The 25878-nt window shown below is 44.0% G+C and overlaps 1 protein-coding gene across 1 annotated transcript in view; it reads left to right on the top strand.

The window, feature by feature from the left end:
* Positions 1 to 1063: 1063 nt before the first annotated feature.
* Positions 1064 to 25878, top strand: part of LOC311231611 (somatostatin receptor type 5-like) — a gene marked incomplete at both ends in the record, with an annotated part of 122767 nt that continues 97952 nt past the window's right edge. Inside the window, 4 exons of the mRNA XM_084318239.1 lie at positions 1064 to 1615; positions 4089 to 4229; positions 5286 to 5558; positions 20010 to 20156. Of these exons, the coding sequence (XP_084174365.1) occupies positions 1064 to 1615; positions 4089 to 4229; positions 5286 to 5558; positions 20010 to 20156 (1113 nt within the window). The remainder of the gene's footprint in view (positions 1616 to 4088; positions 4230 to 5285; positions 5559 to 20009; positions 20157 to 25878) is intronic.

Raw genomic sequence — 25878 nt, 5'->3', positions numbered from 1 at the left:
AGCGTTTCTTGCCTGCACGACTTATTGGCTCGCGGGTATCCTATGAAGTGTCAGGGCTCACTGGCGTTAACAAGATACAATGTGAGAGGTAAACACAGCTCATAGCTCATTATGGTTATTGCATTTTAGAGTATAATTGCTGATAGGACTCCTACAGGGAAGGCGGCAGTCTAATTGTGTCATTCATTTAATGACTTAATTTAAGTCATTAATTTAATCTCAGCCACCGCTATTAGTAGCCTAGTTAATCCTGGAGTGAACTGTTATTTTCAGGAAAATGGATGATTCCCAACCAAGAGGTATTTTCTCAAAATCGCCAGTTTTATGGAAAATGTTACTCTGCAGACTGCAGCACTGACATGTTCAATTTAGAGAGGGTGATGAAATGTAATTTGCTGTCAGAACAAGTGACATAGCATAGGTGTGTGTGTGTGTGTGTGTGTGGGGGGGGGGGGGGGGGCACAAGGTGTTTTCTTGGAATGCCTGTTAACTCTCCCACCATGTTCTCAATGGGTCGGTAACTGCTACAGCAGTTGCTGTGGACTCATGTACCCTCTCGCTCTGTTCATCTCCCCCTCTCTCTGTTTATCTACTGTATCCCCCCCTCTCTCTCATCTATCTTTATCACTCTGTAAATCCATCTATCTCTTTGTTTGTCCACATCTCTCGCCATAGCATCCACCAATCACTAGCTCATACACTGAAGAGAGGGCGAGGCTGTTGACTCCTCTCCTCTCCACTCCTGAGAACTCCTCTCCTGTCCTCAGCTCATCACTCCTCTCCTATCCTCCCCTCTCCTCATCACTCCTCTCCTATCCTCACCTCTCCTTTCATCTCCTCTCCTCACCTCCCCACCTCCCCTCTCCTCCCCTCCTCTCCTATATCCCCACCTCACCTCTCCTCGCCTTTCTTTCCATTCTAAAGGGAATCAAGAACCCTCGGCTGAATCAGTGTCAGCCCTCATTCTCCGGACTCTAACTTCCTTGGAAGGAGATAATCGAAGTTCCTCTCTCATTTGCCTTTCTTGATAGCCACATTCCTCTCCTCCTCCCTGAAGGCTACGATGGAACCCTTCGACCAAGCGGGTCTCAGCTCCACGCCCTCCCCCTTCCTCTCCTCCTCCTATCCCTTCTACTCCAACTCCTCCTCCAACGTGTCCACTCAGAGTGTGCCGTTTCAGGGCAGCAGCACCCTGATGACCGCCATCATCTCTCTGACGGTCTTCATGGTGGGCCTGACTGGCAACACCCTGGCCATCTACGTGGTCCTTCGTTACGCCAAGATGAAGACCGTCACCAACATCTACATCCTCAACCTGGCCGTGGCCGATGAGCTCTACATCATAGGACTCCCCTTCCTCACCACGCAGAACGTGCTCTCCTATTGGCCGTTCGGCTCCTTCCTGTGCCGCGTCGTTATGACGGCGGACTCCATGAACCAGTTCACCTCCATCTTCTGCCTGACGGTGATGTCCATCGACCGCTACCTGGCCGTGGTGCACCCCATCCGCAGCACCAAGTGGCGGCACCCCCGCGTGGCCAAGGTGGTGAGCGCGGCGGTGTGGGCCGTGTCCTTCGTGGTGGTTCTCCCGGTCGTCATCTTCTCAGATGTTCAGGTATACCTTATAGCCCAAACCTCCTTTTTTATTAATTTATCTTTTTCTTGTTTCATTTCGCAACCTGAATTATTTCATTATTGCAACCCAAACCTTCCGCTGCCTCTACTTTGTTGTCGTTCTCTGCTTCATATGGGGAATGCTTTGTATATAATTGTACTCTGTATAAATGTATGAATGTGAGCAGGGATGGATTACCGAACAGGCCTTACCGGGCCCAGAGAGGCCCTAAGCCAGAGACTGTGTGAAGTCGCTGTTGTTAACTTTATATTTCTCACACGAAGATGAAGGGCTTTCATCTGTGTCAATAACAGACCCCCAAACGTCCTACAGAAAAACTGACAGAATAGCCTAAACATTCACCTTGAAGATGTCACAATAAATAACAAGGGAATGTAGTTATTGGCTCTTGGCTTTATACCTCTGGAGTCTAAGCCCTTTTTTGGGGTTTGTGGGTGGCTGGGGGAGGGAATTATTGAGGGGAGGAGCTCAAGGTCAACAGCAGGGGCATAGCAAGAGATTCTGGGGCCTGTGCACACAAGTCGTCTCCTGGCCCCTCTCCCCTCCCCAGCTGTCATTCATTATGCACCTTTTAGTAAAAACCTTTCAAATCTTTTAATCCAAACCCTCTGAGGACCCTCGCTCAGCCTGAGTAGTCAGTTCCATGCCCCCCCCCCCACTTCTCAGCTATGGTGCAAAATATCAAAACATTTTGACCACTAACTTTTGACATCTGCAGATTTAGGCAAGAAGAGTTTTTCTCCCCAGCTAGGATTAGAGATTGGATGTTGAACAGATGTTTTCAGAAAATGGTCCTACCTATTGTCAATGTACCTATATAGGTACGGTACGTACTATCCATACATCCCCCAAATGGGCTAGTTCTCTCATTTCTGGTTGGAAACTTTCATGAGGCTGTGATAATCCTAGTGGTCACAATAGGTAATTTTATACAGTGAGGTCAAAAAAAAAAAAATCACACATAGATATGATTGGACTCATTGGATTCACATTCAATGGGGCCACAGTTGGCCCAGGAGGTAAAGCAGTCGTCTGGTAATCTGAAGGTTCCTCCCAGCAGCGTGTTGAAGTGTCCTCGAGCGAGACACTTAACCTCTAACTTCTTCCGATGAACAGGGTGGCCCCTTGCACAGTCGCCTCCGCTGTTGGTGTGTGAATGTGCGAGTGAATGGGTGAATGTGAGGCATACATTGTAAAGTGCTTTGGAGAAAAGCACTATATAAATGCTGTCCCTTTACCACAATACGCTTAGCTTTACAGCCAATTTATGCAATCCCAAGACTGTTTAGGGACCACAATATATAGAATGACTGCGCCCAAGGGGCCCATCGGGACATAATCCATCCATGAATGTGAGCAATGCAAAAATACCTGCACCAAGCACAGTATGAATTTCAAGAGTCTGTGAAAACGTTGACAAAATATGGGGGCGACAGTGGATCAGGAGGTAGAGCAGACACTTAACCCTTAACACTTTTAGTGCCAACGACAATAAATCGTGTTCGCTGCCATGCGTTGAGTGCCAACGATGAGAAATCTCGTTATTTAATCGTTATTGCTTTTATTAGCGATATCCATTCATTTTTCATCAATCCAGCTTCACGTTATCATTGGGACTGTCTATGAGCTCGAACAGGGCAAATACCGCCCCCTATCGTCTCCCGGATGGTAATGCACCCATTGGATTGGACTCAATGGAAATGCATGGGGGGAAAAAAACCCGGAATCCACATTTTACTTCTCAGGCATGTAACCCGAGACGATTGCATTCACTGTGGACCCTCAGAGCAGTGTGGAATATGTGTTTCGAGGTTGGATCGTTGGATCAATAAACGCAATCGATATTTGGAATGGCGATCAGGAATTGGAATAATCTTTTTGCAGAACATCTGATGTGAGGTAAGGAATCTATTTGACCAGTCTTGGGGTAATCAGATGTTTTTTTTCACATATTCCACAACGTGTCCCCTATGTGTGTATGTGTGTATATGACGTTAGCGCTGACCAGGTCATAGATAATCGATTTTTCAGCCCGCTTCTCTAGTGTGCATAAGTACACATATACTATCGATAATCTAGCGTTTATTTGAAAACTATTCATAAATCAGCCGGAAAATGACAATGTGTTGTGTGTATTCCAGTAAATGGCTATTTCTTTTTTTTTCTCTAGTAATTTCCAAAAACGTCCGTTTTTCAAAACGGTATAAAATGGAAATGTACCGATGAAAAAACGATCCGTTTCGTACATGTTGACTGCAAGCAAGTCATTGATAAGCGATGGGCGTATTAGACACATAGCCATAATATAGAATATAGAAATAGCTCCGCGAAAATCATGAAATATCGGAAAATCTGTCCAAAAAGGCTGGCATTCAAGCGATAAATTGCTTTGGATAAAAGCACTATATAAATGCACCATTTACCATTTTATTTACCATTTTCTTCCTCCCAGGACACATTTAACTCTTGTAACATGATCTGGCCTGAGCCGAAGAACGTGTGGTCAACAGCCTTCATTCTCTACACTGCCACCCTGGGTTTCTTTGGACCGTTGCTCATCATCTGCCTCTGTTACCTGCTCATCATAGTAAAGGTGTGTGTCTGAATAAAAAATGGTGCTGCATAATGACTGTAAAGCAGGGACTATAACATATGACGTATATCACGCCGGTTAGGGTACTGTACCTTAACTGCACCTGTGTATACTTTACTTACTCATAGTATATATTTAGATTCTAGTGTTTTTTTTTTTTTTTATCCACTTTTTCTCCTCCTTTTCAATTTTTTCTCCCATCCCAATTTCGCTGTGCCAATTCTCCCCTCCCCTGTCTTGAGCGTTGCTCGCATATGCCCCCCACTGGCCGGTTGTAGGGAGGATAGAAGCCTTGCATCACGTGTCCCCTCCGATGCACGAGGAGGCAGCCTGTCACATCTTTTCAACTGCCAGCGCGGACTCTCATTGGCGAGGTGTAACGTGTGGGAGGCTCACACTACCCCCGCCATTTCCTGTCTCTGCTGTGCAGGCGTCCCCCAACCGACCTGTAGGAGTCGCTGTCCACAACGTCCAGATTACCACCCATCGACTTCCACCTGCTAACTCTGCCAATTGAGTTAGTATGACGGCCGGCCCAAGCCGGAGGCAACGCAGACAGCCGGATTCGAACCCGGTGTCTCATGCGTTGGTGACGAGCGCAATGTCCGCTGCGCCACCCAGCCGCCACAGATTCTAGTGTTTATTGTAACTATATTTATTGTAATGTATAATATACCTCATCTGCACCTTTGATCACACTACCTACTTGCTCATATGTGTATATTAAGAGTTAATTATATTGTTTGCACTGCCTATTTTTACTTTTCTACTGTACTATAATTGTATTGCCTGTATTTGTGTCTCCCTACAATTACCGTGCCCATACCTGTACCCCCCTCCATGCTGCTATGATGCTTACATTTCCCCAAGGGGATCAATAAAGGAATATCTTATCTTATATTATCTCTTAAGAATATCTAAAAGGTACTGTATAATCACCATCAACATTATCGTTAGCATCTGTGATTTATATAGTGCGTTTATAGAACTCATCATCATCATCATCATCAGCAATACCAACACCTCCACCAACCACATCCTCCTTGCCCCCCGCAGGTGAAGTCGTCAGGGGCACGGGCGGGCTTCACCAAGCGGCGTCGCTCAGAGCGCAAGGTGACGCGGATGGTGGTGGTGATTGTAGTGGTGTTTGTTCTCTGCTGGCTGCCCTTCTTCATCATCAACATGGTCAACCTGGTGGTCATCATCCCAGAGTCCAGCGCCACCGCTGGCATTTACTTCTTCTCCGTCATCCTGTCCTACGCCAACTCCTGCGCCAACCCACTGCTCTATGGCTTCCTGTCCGACAACTTCAAGCAGAGCTTCAGAAAGGTAGGCTGAATAAGGCAAAATAAAACTGTCAAACTATGTCAGTGTTATCTACAGTAAATTACATTGTAGAGTTTGAGTCCAAGAAATAAGTAAATCATTATTGTAAAGGCCATATGAGTGTTTTGGTTATTAATATTATTATTATTTTGGTTAGAATAGTGTCTTATTTATGTTTGAACACTAGAGGGCTCACCGCCTCCATTATAGCCCCTCTTCTATAAATAGCCTAGCTAATTACTGTAATCCCATGCACCTGTGATGAGGATACATTTTTTGTACCTGTCTCACCGTTTGGAACTGACAATGGAGCAATTGACAACTGTTCTGATTTAACTCTTCATTCACCATCATTCACCTTTGGACAACAATAAACTCTGTAAACAGCAGCAACTTGGGACATTCCATATTTACATCACAAACTTTGGGACTGAGTAAGATAATTAATTGCGGGTGCATCGTGGACGCTTGTCGATTCATTGGGGAGCGACAAGCGGACACTACAATTATTATACTGTATTATACTGCCCTGCAGAAGCTAACCACAGTAATTATGTAGACATGTGTTTAGACATGTAGACAGATTTGACCCATGCGTGTAGATACTTTACTTTGCCTTTGGATTTCCTTAAATAGCTATATGGGTCAGTATAACAAAAACTATTTGGATTATTTGAATATTTAGTCTGAGTCTGATGTTAACCTAACGTTACTATTCGCTTGCTAGCTAGCTGCTAGTGTAGGTTACATTGGGGTAACGTTAACATTACTGATACCTTTTAGTTTTTATTAGGGTCAAAGTTAGCGTGTTAATAACACATTAATGATAATAATGCATATTAACACCACACATTTATTTTAACGCACATAAAAATAAAAAAATAAAATAAAAAGATAATAATTGGAAACATGTCCAAACATTCTGTCATACCAGTTCATATATCAAGAAAAATAAATGTAATTTTGGTGGGACTTCCTCAGACAAACATTTCTGAAAAGTACATTTTAACTACTGACATGCAGGGCGGCCGGGTAGCACAGCGGACTAAGCGTCTGTCTACCATCACAGAGACAGTGGGATCGAATCCAGCTGTGGTGCTTCCGGGTTGGCCGACCGTCCATACTAAAACAATTGGCAATGTTAGCGGGTGGGAAAACCCGGCGAGGGTGGGTCCTGGTCGTTGTAAACAGCGACTCCTACAGTTCGGTCGGGGCGCCTGCGCAGCGGGGGAAGGATCTAGGAGAGGTAGTGTGACATTCCACACGTTACACTCTCCCAGTGAGGGTCCGCGCTGCCGGGTGGAAAGGGGCGGTGGGCTGACTGCACATGTGTAGGAGGAAGCATGTGGTGGTCTCCGCCCTCCCTGACCGACGGTAGGGGGTAGAGTGCGCAAGGACCAGGAAGGGGATTGGGAATTGGCATAACGACTAACATTGGGATGGGAGAAAAACGGAAAAAGAAGGGGAGAAAAAGATTTAAAATAAATAAATAAATAAAACTACTGACATGCATTTCTTGTATGTTTGTGTATGTGTCCCTCTCTCTGTAGCACGTCTCTGTCCCTTTTCAATGCGAGTTTCACCATTGTCTTTCCTCTGGATAATGCCAGAGGATAGGGTATGGATAAGGTATTCAGTTCAGCAACCACCACAGCACAGGTGTGGTCGATACAAAGTTCAGGTTTTTATTTATTTATAATTTGGTTGGTCTCGTAACAAACACACTACTGGTTTTCTAATCAAACGAAAATTCATGGGTCTTCACAATGTGTTTCTGCCCCTCGTGGTCAACGGCATCTCATGTCATTTCCGCTTCTCACAATCTTTCCTCCGTCTGGAAGGTGGAGGTAATTAATTAGTTCTCGCCCTCAGCAGACACAGGCAAACTCAGTTATCAATAAATGCTTAACCCCATGTTTCTCTCAATGATCACCCCAGTGATCCCCATCTGATGAGATTTTGCTCCAGGCACACCCACCAATGGGATTTCCCCCCAGAGATCCCACCTGAGAAGATTTAAGAACACCAAGGGGCGAATTCACAAATGCGTGACTTTTTCTGATGCAATGCCTGTGCAAATAGCCCCAAAATAAACCTTGCTATTCACAAAGCACTCGCAAAGGGTGAAATACCGTGCTAACTGCGTTGCCATCATCATTGCGTGTCTGTGCTATTTGTGGGTATTTAAATGAGGTAATATGGGCGGAAAATATGCCCCTTTCTATGCAAATGAGCCTCATTGCAAAAACACTCCAATTCACAAAGATCGGCGCAAATTGCCACACGCAGTTAAAGTGATGTTATTTACGTCTTCAGAGATTTGGTGGTAACTAAGCGCATTTATAAGGGTGGTCAGGTAAAACATTGGGTTAGGTAATAATCACAATAAAGAAAATAGAACCTGCACACTCATATGCTCCAGAATAAACTTTTAATTTATAACGTTTCGTCAGGTCCATGAGGAGTAGACGCTGGAAACACGGTAAATTAAAGGTGTATTCTGGAGTATATGAGAATTCGCTTAACTAAACATTAAATACAACTTAATTTCTCATTCTAAAAATATTCCTAAATCTGAAATACCTTTCACTGGCACACAGTGCCTAACTTCGGCCGAAAGATTCAGCACCATGGACAGGTCTGCTCAAATAAGACTCCTGTTATATTTGGCTAGAGACATGACCATGATGCACCTGAGTCTTCTGAACACGTAGAGATAAACCCTGAGTCGATCGGACCTTCCTACGCTGAGCTATGGTAACTTTCACGCACCTACCGCATAATAGCTCAGTGTAGGGAGGTCTGATCGACTCAGGGTTTATCTCTATGTGTTCAGGAGTCTTTGCATTTCAATTCAACATTCCATAGGGGGATGGGGATGGGGAGATTACACAGCGCGAATATTCATGATGCTTATTGACTTTCCGACCTTGGATTTTGATTTACGAACTCTGAAAGGCAGTCATCGGACTGACTGGTATGCGCCCGCCCGTGTTCTTTTGGGATCATGGCGATTACAAAAATAACGTTGATTCTACAGACATCCTCGGAATTAAATAATTATAATGATAATATTATATACAACAATACAATACAATTGTATCATTAACAATTATGTTTTACATGTATAGTCACCATGATGTCCGGAAATGAATAAAAGCACTACACAAACACTGCAAATGACAGTGAATGAATACATAAATAAATAAATGACAACAGACACGGCGGTCCCCGACCGCCAAGAACCTTGGTGTTGTCCTCGACGACCAGTTGAACTTCTCTGCTCACATCGCAGCGACAACCAGAACCTGCAGATTCCTCCTGAGCAACGTCAGAAGGATCCGCCCCTTCCTGACAAAAGAAGCCACCCAACTCCTCGTCCAATCAACAGTCATCTCCCGCCTCGACTACTGCAACGCACTGCTAGCTGGCCTCCCGGCCACTGCCACCAAGCCTCTTCAACTCATTCAAAACGCAGCGGCCCACCTGATCTCAAACCTACCGAAGTCGGCCCATGTCACCCCACTTCTTAGGGACCTGCACTGGCTCCCCATTGCTGCACATATCCGCTTCAAGGCCCTCGACCTAGCATACCGTGCGGCAAAGGGAACCGCTCCTGCCTACCTCCGGTCAATGGTCTCTAACTACACACCCTCAAGACCCCTATGCTCTGCATCTTCTGGCCGCCTCAGATCTATTTCTATCCAAGCTCCGGGAGGGTCGTCAAAGAAAAGCCGCCTATTCTCAGTCCTTGCCCCACAATGGTGGAATGAACTACCCACCCCAGTTAGGACAGCCGAATCCCGTCCAATCTTTCGCCGTCGACTAAAGACGCACTTCTTCAACCATTGTCATGTCCTAATAAACTAACCTACACTGTAACACGCAACACTTTGATGAATATTGTTACTCAGCTGATAGAGTTGTACCCTTCCTGATGACCTGTCGTACAGAACTTGTAAGTCGCCGGATCTCCTCTCTGGTAAACAAGAATACCCTGAAGACTCTGGCAGGAGCACTCATTCAGGGGTACTACGACTATGCGTGCACCTCATGGTACCAAAGCACCTCAAAGGCGCTTAAAACAAGATTACAAACATCACAAAACAAACTGGTCAGACTACTACTTGACCTTACCCCCAGAACCCACCTCACCCCTGCCCACTTTGACAACCTAGGATGGCTTAGAGTAGACGACAGAGTACAGCAACTTGCAATGGGCCTGGTCTACAAGATACTATACGACTAAGGTACCCATGTACATGTCAAAATACTTCCCAAAGGTCAGTGAATACCACAACCACTACACCAGAGGAAGCTCAACAAATCATGTTAAACCCAGATTCGGCTCAAACAAGGGACTAAACACGTTTCGCAATTATGCCACATCAATGTGGAACACCCTACCCAAAGCTGTAAAGGAATGTGAATCCCTACCCACATTCAAAACCGCTCTTAAAGAGCACCTACGGGAGGCTGCAATTCGAAACTGGCCACCGTAAATGCCCAAAACCCCCACCACCTCCTAATAGACAGTCTCCTCCCCACCGCATGTATATATTCCCTCCCCGCCGTATGTATATTTCTCTCCCACCCACCCACCCCCTCCTAATGTACAGTCCCCTCCTCATCATATGTATATACTCTGTCAGGATCTAGGGGTAACAGTACTGTATATTTGAATACGTTTATGTCACAAATGTATCAGTACTAAATACCTATATGTCCCTATGCCATAAATGTCATGACCCTGATGTAAACAAGACAAACGTCTTTCTCAGGTCTGCATCTCCTTAACAATTGTGTGTATTGAGCCGTACTGTATTGTACCCATTCTGCAATCTGTTAAATAAAGTTTTCATTCATTCATTCATTCATTCATTCAGCTAAATGACTAAATGTAAATGTAAATGTAAATGATACATTTAACGAATTTCATATAAATTCCATCATTATTAAGATGCAGCAGGGGGTTGGTGTTCAATTTACATGTCATTGAACGAGACTACGATAGTCTTCAATGCATGGAGAGGGTGCTCTTAAATTTCAGGTGATAGCATTTACATACAGAAACACCCCGCCAGCTCCTTATAATGGCGTGGTGGCCTTCATTCATTCCGAAGGGGGAGGACAGCTCAAACCTATAGCAACACCTTGGCAGTCAGGTGTGAACTTGTGTCAACCCCTAATCCCCCCCACTGGATTATCTGTCATCTGTCAGACTTTGTTGCATTATGGATTCTCTTATAGAATAGAGAGAATCACGTTTTCTTAAACCATATAACATACAATATGCATATGTGATTATAAAAGAGCCACGAACTTCAGCGTGCAGTGTTCTCAGCTTGAATACACAGCGTAAATGCGCTGGCAGATTGAGACCGTGGGTAAAATGACTGAGTGAGGATGTGCAAAGACCATCCACATTTAAATTAAGCTTGAATCTAATTGAATCTTATCATTTTAAATGTTTTTGTAAATGGATGCCAAAGTAGAGTTGCTTCAATCAATCAAAATAATGCTACCAGAGAGGCGTATGCTTGTCACACACATTGGGGGATGTTTTAAAAATATAATTTAATATATAATATAATATAATGTTTGTGCCTCACCAAAAAATTTGGTCAGCAGCCGCCACTGGCATAGCTATATATATAAACACTAGATGGCTCAAGGCGGAGTCTCCCGTGTAGTTCACTGGCGGCCAACTTGCTTGATTGGACTACTGCTTTAAGGTGATGATCTGCACAAACAAAAATACTCTTAACACTTTAAGTGCCGGAAACGTGTTTAGGCGTCTTTCCTAGCCATGCTCAAGTTGCCTAGGACGCCGTAACTCGTCTTTGATATCAATATTTCAAAAATCTGTGATCGGAATATCATATGATCATATGATATGATATCAATATTTCCCCTCTGCAGCCTTCACACACAGTTCTGAGCTCCTCTCAATCCTCTAGCGGTTCAAGAGCGCCATCTGGTGGCCGATCGGCAGAAGCGCCAAACAGGAAGTCATGTGGATGAAGTGGTGATCACCCATATTACTTCCGGGCACTCACTATAGGTCCCGGGACTCGAGCTCGACACAATACATAGCGATCCGTTGCCAATAACTCGATAAACAACATGATTTGGACGTATATACTATTATACAACCTGGAAATGGACCGGGTATTTCGACATCCCATAATGGAAAACTGTCTACCCCACGCTGAGCGCCTAACGGCCCGAGGAGACTGGGGTGAGTTTTAGCGTGTAATATTACCGTGTTCGATACTAACTGATTTGATGAACATATGACCCACATTAGATGAATGGTATAACGCTGCCCACGGAATTATAAACGCCCCCTCGCCCATCCGGTCAACATCAGATGACGTGTAGTAACTTCCAGAAGTACGTCCAGTTGGAATTTTTTATATCGCGCCGATTGCTATCAAACTGTATTTCATCATCAATATAATGCATTTGGGGCTATAAATCACGTTCTGGAGAAAGCTGCAGAAAGAGATGAAAACATACTTATACCTTAGACCATATTTTAGTATGAATATGTTAATGAAAAAGTTTAACGTTGCTACACCATGAACAATACATATAGGACCTTGAATGGGCCCTAATAATGGCAATCTAGCAATAGAATTTAAAAAGTTATAGCCCTGCAAAGAAGGGGAACTTCTCCATGTTAAATAGAGCTGGCAACGGATGGTATATCATGAATTTAGCCTTAGGCAATCAAAGTGTTAACTTGCTGAAATCTTGACGGATTTACAAACGGTTTGGTTTATTACAAACATTATTAACACTTTGACGACCGATGGGCTTAGTCTAATTAGTGGCTAGAGGACCGGGGAATGTAAACAAACATGTACGTTTTCTAACAGCTATATCTATACTTTATAGTGTTGCTATCTGTCCATTCTCATTGTCAATTAAGTGCATAAACCGTCCCTTCAGAATGCCTTAAAGGAAAAAAAAATCCATCGGTAGGTTGTCATTTTATAGCGCCGTGTATATAAGCTTTATCGCAGATTTCATATCATCTATTTTCTGGAAAGCTAGTTATAGAGCTAAAGGCTACTAACGTTATATTCAATGGAATTTCCGTTGTATATATGCTAATGAAATAACATAAACTGCTTATGATCCGGACTATCCCAGAGAATCTATGGATGAAAGGGGGGCGGCGGGGAACGTCGATTAGTATTATTGAATTACCAATAGAGTGTCCGTGTAAGTAGCCACATTCACAGATCGATTGCTTGCGTTGCACATCAAGCTCCGATCCGGCTATAAATTAGGTGATAAATGTCTTACCGTCAGCCCGTGTGATACCCGGCAGCATTTCCCCGTTATCGATCGGCATCTGGTAGATCGATATGTCCATTGGTTGATGATAAATCCCCTTATTCCATGGTGAAATCTCCGCTTCGAAACGTGATATACGTGCATGCTGTTGGTTTGTGATCAGAGTAATATGATACTATGAATATGATATGAGGGTAAAAAAAATTAAATTCCATTCGCCCACAATGATACTGCAGTGGAGCGATGGCGCCCCTAAGAGGATCTGGCCGGTATTGCATGTTGCCGATTACACAGAGGCGGGTAGATCTGCAGAGTCGATCGGGGATCTTGATCCGGTTATTATAATAATAATAATGGATTGGATTGGGCGGCTAGGTGGTGTAGTGGGCAAGGCACTCGCCACCAGTGTGGAGACGCTAGGATTCGCGTGTTCGAATCCAGCTCTCCACATTGTTTTTCAGTTTGGCTGGTCGTCCGCAGTAATACACATTGGCCGTATTACGGGGAGGGAAAACTGAAGGGTGGGGATCGAACGTTGTGAACAAGCGACTCCTACAAGTCGGTTGGTGCGCCTGCGCAGTAGAATCAGGAAGTGTCGGGGGCAGCGTGAGCCTCCCACGTAGGCCTGCCGCGATAAGCAATAAATCGATTAATTGCCGCGATAATTTAAATGAATGCAATGATTTTGACGGACGCGATTAATTGCTATTTGCGCGTTTGTTTTAATGAGGCGGAACCAGTGCCCCTTGTCAGTCACTGTCCGTGTTGGGAGGCGGGCCGCTGGCTTTACTACAGCACAGCACAGGAGCTCCGTGGGGCAACACCACATAGCTTAACTACATTTCTCAATAGTGTTGCTCCTTTTAACCAAGTAGCGTTATTTGTAGTGTAACGTTAGAATAACACAGAATAACGTTAATACAATTACATGCATCATTGTTTACAATGAACGGGTGGGGCTAGTCAAAGGACTGGAGACGGGGACAAGTTAAACATGAATTAATTTATTATAACAGGTCGTTTTCGAGTCGTGCTGCAGTGCCTACGCACCACAGCTATTCTATTATAATACTGCTTTGACGCTTCCTCCTCATCGTTGATTGCCTGTAGTAGCTGCATCTAACGTTAGTAGCTAACGTTAAAACTAAAAAACACAACCGGACGAGACAAGTTGTCGGCTAGGATAATCACAACAATACTTCCGGTCCGGTCAGTGGGCTTCAAAATAAAAGTCTTAAACACCGGAAAAGACGGAGCGGTGGGCTTCAAAATAAAAGTTTTGGGAAATAAATTTCTCAAAAAAATTCTCTAACCGGTCGCAATAATATCGCTTATCGCGATATTTTCGGGGGCAATTAATCGCCCAGCAAAATGTGTTATCGTGGCAGGCCTACTCCCACGCGTTACTCCTCGACACTGAGAGATCGAGCTGCGCAGGTGAAAAGATGCGACTGCTGTTACCTCAAGTACCGGAGGGGACTTGTGCTATGTATGACTTAGTCCACATTGCAGCCGGCTTGTGGGAGGCAAGAAACAGCGTTCGTGACAGGGGAGGGTTGAATTGGATGATACGAAATTGGGATGGGAGAAAATATGGAAAAATGGGAGAAAAAGTGGATAAAAAAAAATAATGGATTGGATTTATATAGCGCTCTTCATGACAGTGACCCCAGAGCGCGTACAGAGTCCATTATTCATACCGGTGGTGGTAAGCTAATGGAATAAAACAATAACAACTTGCCACGGCTATATACGTGCCTCTGGTCCTCAACGCATGGCACCGAAACACGTATATATTTTTTTTATTTATTTATTTTTTCATATGAAAGTCCATTATAAGTATGCTGCATTATAATAATAATAATAATAATAATAATAATAATAATAATAATAATAATAATAATAATAATAATAATAATAATAATTAATTAAATTTATATAGCGCTTCTCAATAACCCGAAGTCGCTGACAATAGTCGGGAGCAAAGTAAGAATTTAAAAAAAAAAAAGCAAAGAAACAAAAACAAAGAAACAACAAAGAAACAAAACAAAAGGAACATGAGACCATGGGGGGAACAGGGAAGACAGGATGATAGCACAAAAAGACTGGAGACAGACATCAATCAGGTTGGAGGGGGGGGGGGGGGTTATGGGTGGGGGGGGGTTGAAGGCAAGGGAGAACAGGTGGGTTTTGAGGCGAGCTTTGAAGGTGGAGAGTGTAGAGGAGTCTCTGATGGACTGGGGGAGGGAGTTCCAGAGTCGGGGTGCAGTGCGAGAGAAGGCCCGATCTCCAAAGTTTTTGAGTTTGGATGTCGGGACAGTGAGGGAGGCAGTGGAGGAGGACCGGAGGGAACGGGTGGGGCGGTAGGGAAGAAGGAGATCAGTCAGGTAGGGGGGGGGGGGGGGGGGGGGGGCAGGCTGTGGAGGGCTTTGAAGGTGAGGAGTAGTGTTTTAAAGTTTATGCAGTGTTTGATCGGGAGCCAGTGGAGAGAGTGGAGGACAGGAGTGATGTGTTCACGGGACCGGGTGTTAGTGAGGAGGCGGGCGGCTGAGTTTTGGACCATTTGCAGTTTATGGAGGGAGCGGGAGGTGATGCCAGTAAGGAGGGAGTTGCAATAGTCCAGGCGGGAGGAGATGAAGGCGTGAATGAGGGATTCAGCAGCAGGGGGGGAGAGGCAGTGACGGATTTTTGCAATGTTGCGGAGGTGAAAGTAAGATATATTTTTTTTTATCCACTTTTTCTCCCATTTTTCTATATTTTCTCCCATCCCAATTTCGTATCATCCAATTCAACCCTCCCCTGTCACGAACGCTGTTTCTTGCCTCCCACAAGCCGGCTGCAATGTGGACTAAGTCATACATAGCACAAGTCCCCTCCGGTACTTGAGGTAACAGCAGTCGCATCTTTTCACCTGCGCAGCTCGATCTCTCAGTGTCGAGGAGTAACGCGTGGGAGGCTCACGCTGCCCCCGACACTTCCTGATTCTACTGCGCAGGCGCACCAACCGACTTGTAGGAGTCGCTTGTTCACAACGCCCGATCCCCACCCTTCAGTTTCCCTCCCCGTAATACGGCCAATGTGTATTACTGCGGACGACCAGCTAAACTGAAAACAATGTGGAGAGCTGGATTCGAACACGCGAATCCTAGCGTCTCCACACTGGTGGCGAGTGCCTTGCCCACTACACCACCTAGCCGCCCTAAAGTAAGATATTTTTACGATGGAGCGGACATGGGGGTAAAATGAGAGGGTGGGGTCAAGGAGGACACCAAGGTTTCGGACTAGGGGGGAGGGGGTGATGGTGGAGTCGTTGATGGTGAGTGTGATGGGTCCGGATCTGGTGAGGGTGGTTTTGGTGCCAATAATGAGAAGTTCCGTCTTGTCACTGTTCAATTTGAGGAAGTTGTCAGTCATCCAAGTTTGGAGTTCGGTAATGCAGGATTCGATGTGACTGAGGGGTGGGCTGTGGGGGGATTGTGTACTGATGTAGATTTGGGTGTCATCAGCGTAGCAGTGGAAGTTGAGGTGATATTTACGGATGATGTGACCAAGGGGGAGAATGTAGCAGATGAAGAGCAGGGGGCCAAGGACTGAGCCTTGGGGGACCCCCTGTGTGACTGGGGAGGGGGAAGAGGTGTAGCCAGATAGGGAGATGTCTGTCTGTGAGGTAGGAGGAGAACCAGCCAAGTGCTGTGCCCTCAACACCCAGTTGGTGCAGCCTTTGGAGGAGGATGGAGTGACACACTGTGTCAAAGGTTTCAAGTTTCAAGTTTCTTTAATAGTTGTCATACAGAAGTACAGAATACTTTTATAGAAAATGCTTCTTACTGTTACGCTCCAGAGACTGTGCAAGACAAGATAAGTATGAAATAAAATAACATAGTATAGCATGTAAATTAGAAGTAAAAAATGAGGTCACAGTGTTCAGTATAGACATATGTACAATGTTCGATGCAGAATAGACGTAACTGAGTTACCATATAATATACAATATACTATGCAGTGTACTAATATACAATACTATATAGTGCAAGGCAGAAATGGGACAGGTTAAAGATGTCAGTGAATACCGGGGCCAGTTGGTCGGCACAGACTTTTAGGACGCGGCCGGGGATGCCGTCCGGTCCTGCTGCCTTCCTGATATTCACTTTTTTAAAGGTCCGCCTCACCTCATGCTCTGTTACCCTGAACACTGAGTCTCCATCAGCAGACCCCCCCCCCCCCCCCCATTGCCGTGGTTTGTAGGCTGGTGTTGTTATTCACAGCCTCAAACCTCGCATAGAAGGAATTGAGATCATTTGCTAAGGAGATGTCACTGTTCAAAGGCTGCACTGATGTATGATAACTACATTTCTGACGTTTTTAACAAACCAAACGGTTGAAAATTTAGCAAGCTAAATTCAATAGTACATGCACCATAGACATGCATGTTATGAGTGGGCATGCTCCTCATGTGGCAACGTCGGTCTCTGTTGGCCAGCAGCGCGGGTGAGTCATCTAGTGATATATATCTATGGGCGTATGTACCTGCCTGCAGTGTAAGATATAGAGAGGGGGCGCACTTTCACATTTCTCCAGGAGGGGAGATCGATTCAGCCAGCCACGCACTCTTATTGAACATTTTTATAACACAGAGAAAAAAAATTATGATTTTCTTATTATTGTAAACTATGGATGAGTCAACAGGTAAAAAAATAATACATTTATTTGTATTCTTTTTTTTTATCTACTTTTTCTCCTCCTTTTTTCTGTGATTTTTCTCCCATCCCAATTTACCTCTCATGCCAATTCTCCCTCCCCTGTCCTGATCGTTGCTGATCGTTAACCCGACTTTACTCGTGACTGGCGTTGAATGAGTTAAAGAGACCAGCCATCTGGAGGGGCCCCTCACAACCAGCTTGTGTACACGACCTAGGCTAACAAATATAAAAACTAAAGGCTTACACTTGTAGCCCAGATGTGAAATGGTCTGCACCAGTTGTTTATATTTCATCATCTTGGTTAGAATGGCTTCCTCTAGGCTGTACTGTCGAAAGTACAACCAGTCTAGAATGAACACCTTGGTAAGATTTTCATTGATAATAACCACAACAGGGAGTTAGACGTGATGTTAGAGAACACTTCTGAATCATCACTACACAAAAGAAACATGCTTGGCTTCATAGGCGTAGTTTTATATAGGGACGCTAGGGACATGTTCTGTACCAAAGCCAAAGAAACACGAATTGCCCCTACCAAAAAGAGTGCAGAGTGAAAACTGTAGTTTTAGTATTATAATTCACAACATTGCGGTCTTGCAAAACAGAGACGTTTTGTCTTTTGTGAAAGTGTAGGTTGACAGCTTCATCAAGAACCTATCAGCAAGCTATCCTATTATCTGCAATATCCAATCAACAACCTGGACTCTCCTCCCTCCCTCTGTCCCAGTGAGCCTCACGTTGGTCACGTTACTCTCATGAGTGGTGCATCAGCGACAGAAAGAATTTTGATTAGCAGCAAGAAAGTTTGAAGTTCTCCAACAATAGGGAATAGAATATGTTGACTGTACTGTGAATATGTTCTGTCCTCACAGTTGTATCAATGATAATAGTTGCGTCTGCTAAATGCCTAACTGTAAACTGTATAATGTTAGTTTCACCGAAACTTCAGTACTTAGAAAGAAGCTCACACCCTTCTGGCGCTTGCATATGCAGTGTCCTCACCTAAGCTCAAATCAAACCGACGCCCCTGCTCGGCTTCACAGTAGAGTGTTTACAAAGCACTATGGAATATCTAAAAATGGAAGTTATATCTTTTGAATACATGGCAACAATTTCAGATGTGAGACATGGTTTCAGCTATTTGTTCGTGACCATGATGTATACAGTAAGGAGCTTGACTGTCAGGAAGCCAGATGGAAAGAGTCTCACTTTTATAGTGAAGATGACACTGCTCTCGTCTCTAGCTACACTTTCTTTTTTTACCTACTTTTTCTCCCCTTTTTTCTGTGATTTTTCTCCCATCCCAATTTTCTCTCGTGCCAATTCTCCCTGTCCTGTCCTGATCGTTGCTCGCATGTGCTCCCCACTGGCCGGTCGTAGGGAGGGTAGAAGCCCATCACATGTCCCCTCCGATACATGTGGAGGCAGCCAGTCACATCTTTTCACCTGCCAGCGTGGACTCTCATTGGCGAGGTGTAACGTGTGGGAGGCTCACACTGCCCCCGCAATCTCCTGTCTTTGCTGTGCAGGCACCCTGACCGACCTGTAGGAGTCGCTGTTTACAACGACCAGATTACCACCCATCGACTTCCCTCCCGCTGACTCTGCCAATTGAGTCAGTATGACGGCTGGCCCAAGCCGGAGGCAACGCTGACAGCCGGATTCGAGACCGGTGTCTTTTGCGTTGGTGACGAGCGCAATGTCCGCTGCGCCACCCAGCCGCCCTCTCTAGCTACACTTTTAAAGAGAGAGACAACCTAACTTCCCTTGAAGTTTCAACTCAGTCAAGAAGTGTCCATGGTCATTTGTTAGTGGAAGTTAGTGTTCTGTTCCGCAACACATTCACAGTTGCGCACAGTTATAACCTCCTTCGAGACATTCACTGCCTCAGAGTTAGACCCTACCCACTCCAGCGTGACTTTGGCCCAGCCTCATAAATCGTTGAAATCTAGTCACCTAGTCTAAACCTAGTCACCTAGTCACACACTCATACACATCCACACTTTGCACTTTTCGTGTAGTGTGTACAGTACGTTTTGTGCCTTGCTTTTCCTCTTGTTTTGCCCACCGCCGAGGACCACGTCAGAGACAAGTGTTTAAGTACACTTTTACCTGTTATCTTCTGATATATAGTATTGTCTGTACTTTTATATAGCCAAATACAATCAGTCAATCAATCTATTAATCAATCCATTAATCAATCAATAAATCAATCAATCAATCAATCAATCAATCAACCAACCAACCAACCAACCAACCAACCAACCAACCAACCAACCAACCAACCAACCAACCAACCAACCAACCAACCAACCAACCAACCAACCAACCAACCAACCAACCAACCAACCAACCAACCAACCAACCAACCAACCAACCAACCAACCAACCAACCAACCAACCACCAATCAGTCGATCTCTCTCTCTGTGCTGTTTGACCACGCAGGTGTTATGTGTGAGGAGCCTGAGGCGTAAGACCATTGGCGTGGAGGACGGGGACCCCAGCGCTCCACGCACAGAGAAGACCACCTCACACGACTGCTCCTTCCTGTCCCCGCGCAACCACGAATACCAGGACCCACAATGCAGCCAGGTATGTCAGTGTGAGTGTATGGAGATACAGTATGTGTGTGTGTGTGTGTGTGTGTGTGTGTGTGTGTGTGTGTGCGCGTGTGTGTGCGTGTGTGTGTGCGTGTGCGTGTGTGTGTGTCTGTGTGTCTGTGTGTGTGTGTGTGTGTGCCTCAACATGTGTGTGAAAAATCAAATCACACTTTGATAATACACACTGATTATCACGAAATGAGGACATGTCCTGATTTGGGAACAATGTTTGACATTATTTATGTTATTTTAGTTTCAGGGTTCAAGTTATAGGGTTAGGGTTAAGTTAAGGTAAAGGTTAGGGTTAATGTAAGTCTATGTACTGTAATGGCCCCACATTTCACATTTCACATAAATGTGTGTGTGTTTATGTTTTTCAGTTATTGATTCAGATTCAGTTTTATTGTTGCATCTTTGTCATATTCTCATACAACAAAAAGAGCAAAATTATTGGGTCTTGCCCCCTCGACCTACAGCATGGCAATAAAATACACAATAGAACAATACATATGTAACGGATGGTATCGTGAAGCGCAGTCAAGCAGGGCTGGGGTGAGTAGCGGTGCTATGGGTTAAACTCACTCTCACATCCTCAAAAAAAAGAAAGACAGATAGACACGTTGCAAAGTAGTGAATTCACCTCTTGGTATAGCGGTCTGTGTTGCTGCCCGCGGTGTGGGAGACCGGGGTTCAACTCCCACTCGGGGCATCGAAGTTTGAGGTGACGTTGTCACAACCGTTACACATAGACAAAAACACAATAAAAACAAGCATAATAGTATGAAAAAGTGACAGTGCTGAGAGTGGTTGATATAAAAAATGCAACAGTAGAATAAAATGTACTTAAATACTTAAAATACTAAATACATAAATACACAAAATAACATCATAATTGCTAGATAGTGTTCATGAGTCTGATGGCTTGATGGTAGTATACGTCCTTGAGCCTGCTGGACCTGGCTCTGAGGCTGCAGTAATGCCTCCCAGGAAGGCAGCAGTTGGAACAAGCTGTTGTTGGGATGGCTGGGGTCTTTTATGATCTTCCAGGCCTTGCTGATGCACCGGTTGTTGTAGATGTCCTGTATACAGGGGAGCTCACAGCCGCAGATTTTCTAAGTTGTCTTAACAACACTATGTATTGCTCCGTGGCTGTGAGCAGTGCAGTTCCTGTACCAGGCTGTGATGCAGCTGGTAAGGACACTCTCTGTGGTTCCCCTGTAAAATGCACGAAGGATGCTAGGCCCCATGCCAAACTTTTTGAGTCTTCTCAGGTGGAAGAGGCGTTGTTGGGCCTTCTTCACCACCTGATCTGCATGGGTGTCCCATTGAGACAGTAGGAAGGCTGAGAGGGAGAGAAACACAGGAGAGAAGGTTCTGGTGGGATTCAATCCCAGGCCAGTATGAGTGCATGTGGTTTAAAACCACTACACCATCTCTGGGCAAAAGTGGTAAAACAGTGATAGAGGCGGTGTGGCTTGATTCCATAATCCTATATATTTCAATGAGAATGAATCATCCAAAAAACAAGTATGTATATAAGTTGTGGGAAATGTCTCCCCACTACACTAACCACCAGTGGCGATTCTAGGAATTTTTAAACAAGGGGGCACAGGGGGGGGGGGGGGGGGGCATGAGCTAGTATGGGGGGGCACCAAAAACTAAAAATAAATAAATAAATAAATGAAGTAAAACATTTTTTTTTACATGCATCTTATTTTACATATTTCTTTTATAGCATTAGCTACGTATGAACGGTAAGTATAAAGGACGTTGGGTTTATCTAGACAGGTAGCCTAAGTGTAGCAGGTAAGGTATAAAGGTAAGTATATTAGGTTACATTATTTTACCAATAGCAGATCAGACAACTCTTCAGCCATTGGGGTTCATAGAAAATATTTTATTGGCACCACTTCTGTACAAGTCTCTTTTTTTCACATGAAAGACACAACAACACAATAATAATAATAATACATAAGACATCACAGGACAGAAACGTATTGCAATAATGACAAGACAATAGAGATAAAATAGAATAAATAAAATTAAAACAGAAATAAATTTTTTATTATATTGATATCATAGACATTACAAAATAGATTCCTAATTACAACAATAATTGTTCACCCAAGGGCTGTCTACTATTAACAAACCTAAAACATGTTAGCCATTGTAGGTCATTCACCAGGTCAGAGCGAAATAGTAAATTATATAGGCACAACTCCCAATATCAGTAACGGGTCTATTGTTCTAAGAATAACATTCGTCTAAGAGCCCAATAGCCAGCAAGGCCACTGGACTGGAGACCAGAAGCAGAGCAGCCATTGTAGTGCTGTACAAGTATTTTAAAGTGTTTTATCACTCAATAAATTCAATTAATAATAAACTAAATTAATTGTATTACTCTATCAAGTTGCCCCATGGCATGAAATTATTCATTCATATTAATTCAAGTATTTGCATGTGAGTGAAAGGTACATGCATCGTTTCAAATATTGTATTGCCACCAGTGCTGTGCTTATTTACATTTATACAACTGGTTACAAATCAAACAAAGTATTTTAAACAAGTGTTTTCTCACTCAATTATCAAGTTGCCCCATGACATGAAAGGGATTCAAGTATTTGCATGAATGCAAGGTACACACATAATATTTTATTGCCTCCACTGCTGTCAGACAACTATTTACTTCTCCAAGTATTAACATAAATTACCACTCATTAGCAGATCAGACTTTTCTCTGGTAGTACTTTTACCACTGGATGGCACTATCACTAAATACCACCTCTGCTTGTAAATGCTGTATGGTGCAACAAGCTCTGGTAAATATAAAACAGGTTATGGGCCCAGATCGACGCTAATAAGCTACACAGAGTTTTGTGTGAGATGAACAGTAATGTGGGATTTCACAATGGATGACAAGCTGTTTATTGACCGGCTGAGCGGACCAGAGAACTGGGCAACTGGAAGTTTCAGATGGAGCACTTGCTAAAACCTAAAGGACTATGGGGTATGCTAATGGGGACAGATACATTAGCTGCAGATGCTAATGCTCAAGCACGGGCTGAGTTTGATAAATGGAGAGATATATACAATATACAGTAAATAAATACAGTAAAAATATACTGAGGTCTACAGTAGGTGTAACATTGCACAGTGCTGTTTCAAAACTAAGAGTCCAGGGCCCTCATGCATCAACGTGTTCTACGCACAGATCTGTGCGTAACCCGTGCGTACGATCATTTCTAAGCAAAGAGTGGGATTCATCAACTTCAACTTGAACTTGACTTCGTGCTTACATCTACGCACATTTCGGACCTGGCGTACCTCGCGCCCAGTGGTAGAATATATTATTACAACAAGGAAATGAGCTTCTGTGCATAATAACACTGGATGTTCTATGAACCGTAGTTCATTATAGTTCATTGTAAAATAGCAACAGTAGTGTAATTATGGTCAAAACCCTATAAATAGCATTTGGAATAATAGATCTTTCTCTCAGAATGAATGCAGCATGTCATATATGTTACGATGAATTGAAAATGGGGGACCCTGATGTAAAAAAGACGAAAGTCTTTCTCTGGTCTGCATCCCCTTAACAATTGTATGTATTGAGCTGTACTGTACTGTACCCATTCTGCAATCTGTTAATAAAGTTCTCATTCATTCATTCATTCATTCATTCATGGTTTATATAGCGTTATCGGAATATACGGGGTGTAGGCTACTGACTGACTGCGCTCCGCGTAGCTTGATTGATTGATTGATTGAAAAGTTTATTAACAGATTGCAGAATGGGTACAGTACAGTACAGCTCAGTACATACAATTGTTAATTGGGGATGCAGACCAACTTTCGTCCTGTTTACATCAGGGTCCCCCATTTTCAATTAATCATAAATCATAAAGCTCAACTCGTTATTATTTTGCGCACAGACCGCCGAAACACGGGAACGTTTTGATTATATTTAAAAGGCTTTACGTTAAACGAAACAAGTGGAATTTCGAAGCTGTAAGCAGAATAAGTCATATGAATATAGTGTTCTTCCCCCTTTTTACTGTACAAGAAAGAATAGAAAACGCATTGCAATGACACCATGCAGATAGTGGACAGACTATATGATGGAATTCAAGTTCATGTATTGAAAGGCAGGATACATCATACATGCAGTGAGATTCATTGTTCTTGTATATGCTCTCGTATTATATTGTTTATATAGGCTACCCAATACTGACATCAAAATAGATTGTAGTAGTATGCCTCTAGAAATCATGCAGCAGGTAGAAAATTGACGGGAGATCCATCGCGATTTGGAATAGAATTGAGGAGAACTTTAATCCGTGGGTATTAATCAAACAACACGGGAAAAGGCAGTCATATTCCAGCGCGGTCTTTATTAGCCGACAACAAAATAGATGCCTCTAAAAATCATATAGCCAATCGAACACAACTAATAAAGGCATTCATATTGTACAGCACGGTTATAATGACACACAACACAACCAACGCCAAACAGTGGTCAACGAACGGTCTTTATTAGTATTTTGAGCTGTCCAGGCAGAATTGCAGCAATGGTCTTAGGGAGCCGTTGATATCTGACATCACCGTTTACAAATCCGCCTTTTATTTATCCACCTCCGTTACGAGGACCTCCACCTCGGTGTCTGTGTAGTTTCTCTTTTTCGTTCGCTTTGCCATCCTCCAACATTCCACGCACAGGGATTCCCTCATGGTATTTGAAGGGGAGGGCCTGACCATATTTGGTTGGTCGGGGCGGTTTTGGTATGCAAATACGTGAAAGCGTGCACGAGCTGCGGCGCAGGGCCAAGGTGGGATTCATCATGACAGGTGTGCGTAGAGCCTGCTTACGCACGTGTGATGAATGCCGACTTCCCTGTGCGTGCGCTAGTTCTAAATTCCGTGCTTACGTGTGGAAGTAGGTCAAGGTCAAAGTCCACGTTGATGAATGAGGGCCAAGATGGTAACTGTCACTCTATGCTCAGTGATGCAGTGAGGCACAGTGATGCATTGTATAGTCTGATGGCTGTTGGAATGAAGGACTTCCTGTGCCGTTCAGTGCTGCATTTGGGTAGTGTGAACCTGGCACTGAACATGCTCCTCCTGTCAGCCAAGTCTGTGTATAGTGGGTGGGAGGGGTTTTCCCTGATGGCCTGGAGCTTAGCAAGGCTCCTCCTCTCCGCCACCCTCGCTAGGGAGTCCAGCTCCACCCCAACCATGCTACTGGCCTTCCTGACCAGCTTATCCAGCCTGTTTGTGTCCCCTGCTCTGTAACTAACCAGCATTATGCATTATTATTAATTTGAGGCATATCTACATTCTGTATAGCATGTATAGCAACCTATATTGACTCTTTGATTTTCGGCTCTGACCTTTTTTGATTGATTGATTGAAAACTTTATTAACAGATTGCAGAATGAGTACAATACAGTACGGTTCAATACACACAATTGCTAAGGGGATGCAGACCAGAGAAAGACTTTCATCTTGTTTACATCAGGGTCCCCCATTTTCAATTCATAAAGACATTTATGACATACACAACAACATACAGATATATATCATGACAGTTGCTTCTTGAAGCAGTCAAAATGCGCTCCTTGGCTACACCTACAATGGTTGTCAATCATTTCGACATCAGCTGTGACCGGTTCAGAAGAACCCACATTGAACTTGAGAGGTTATGTATCCTTTATTCC

The sequence above is a fragment of the Notolepis coatsorum genome (genome assembly GCF_963971535.1).
Source record: "Notolepis coatsorum genome assembly, chromosome: 7".
Lineage (NCBI taxonomy): Eukaryota > Metazoa > Chordata > Actinopteri > Aulopiformes > Paralepididae > Notolepis > Notolepis coatsorum.
This window is presented reverse-complemented; position numbering and strand designations above follow the sequence as displayed.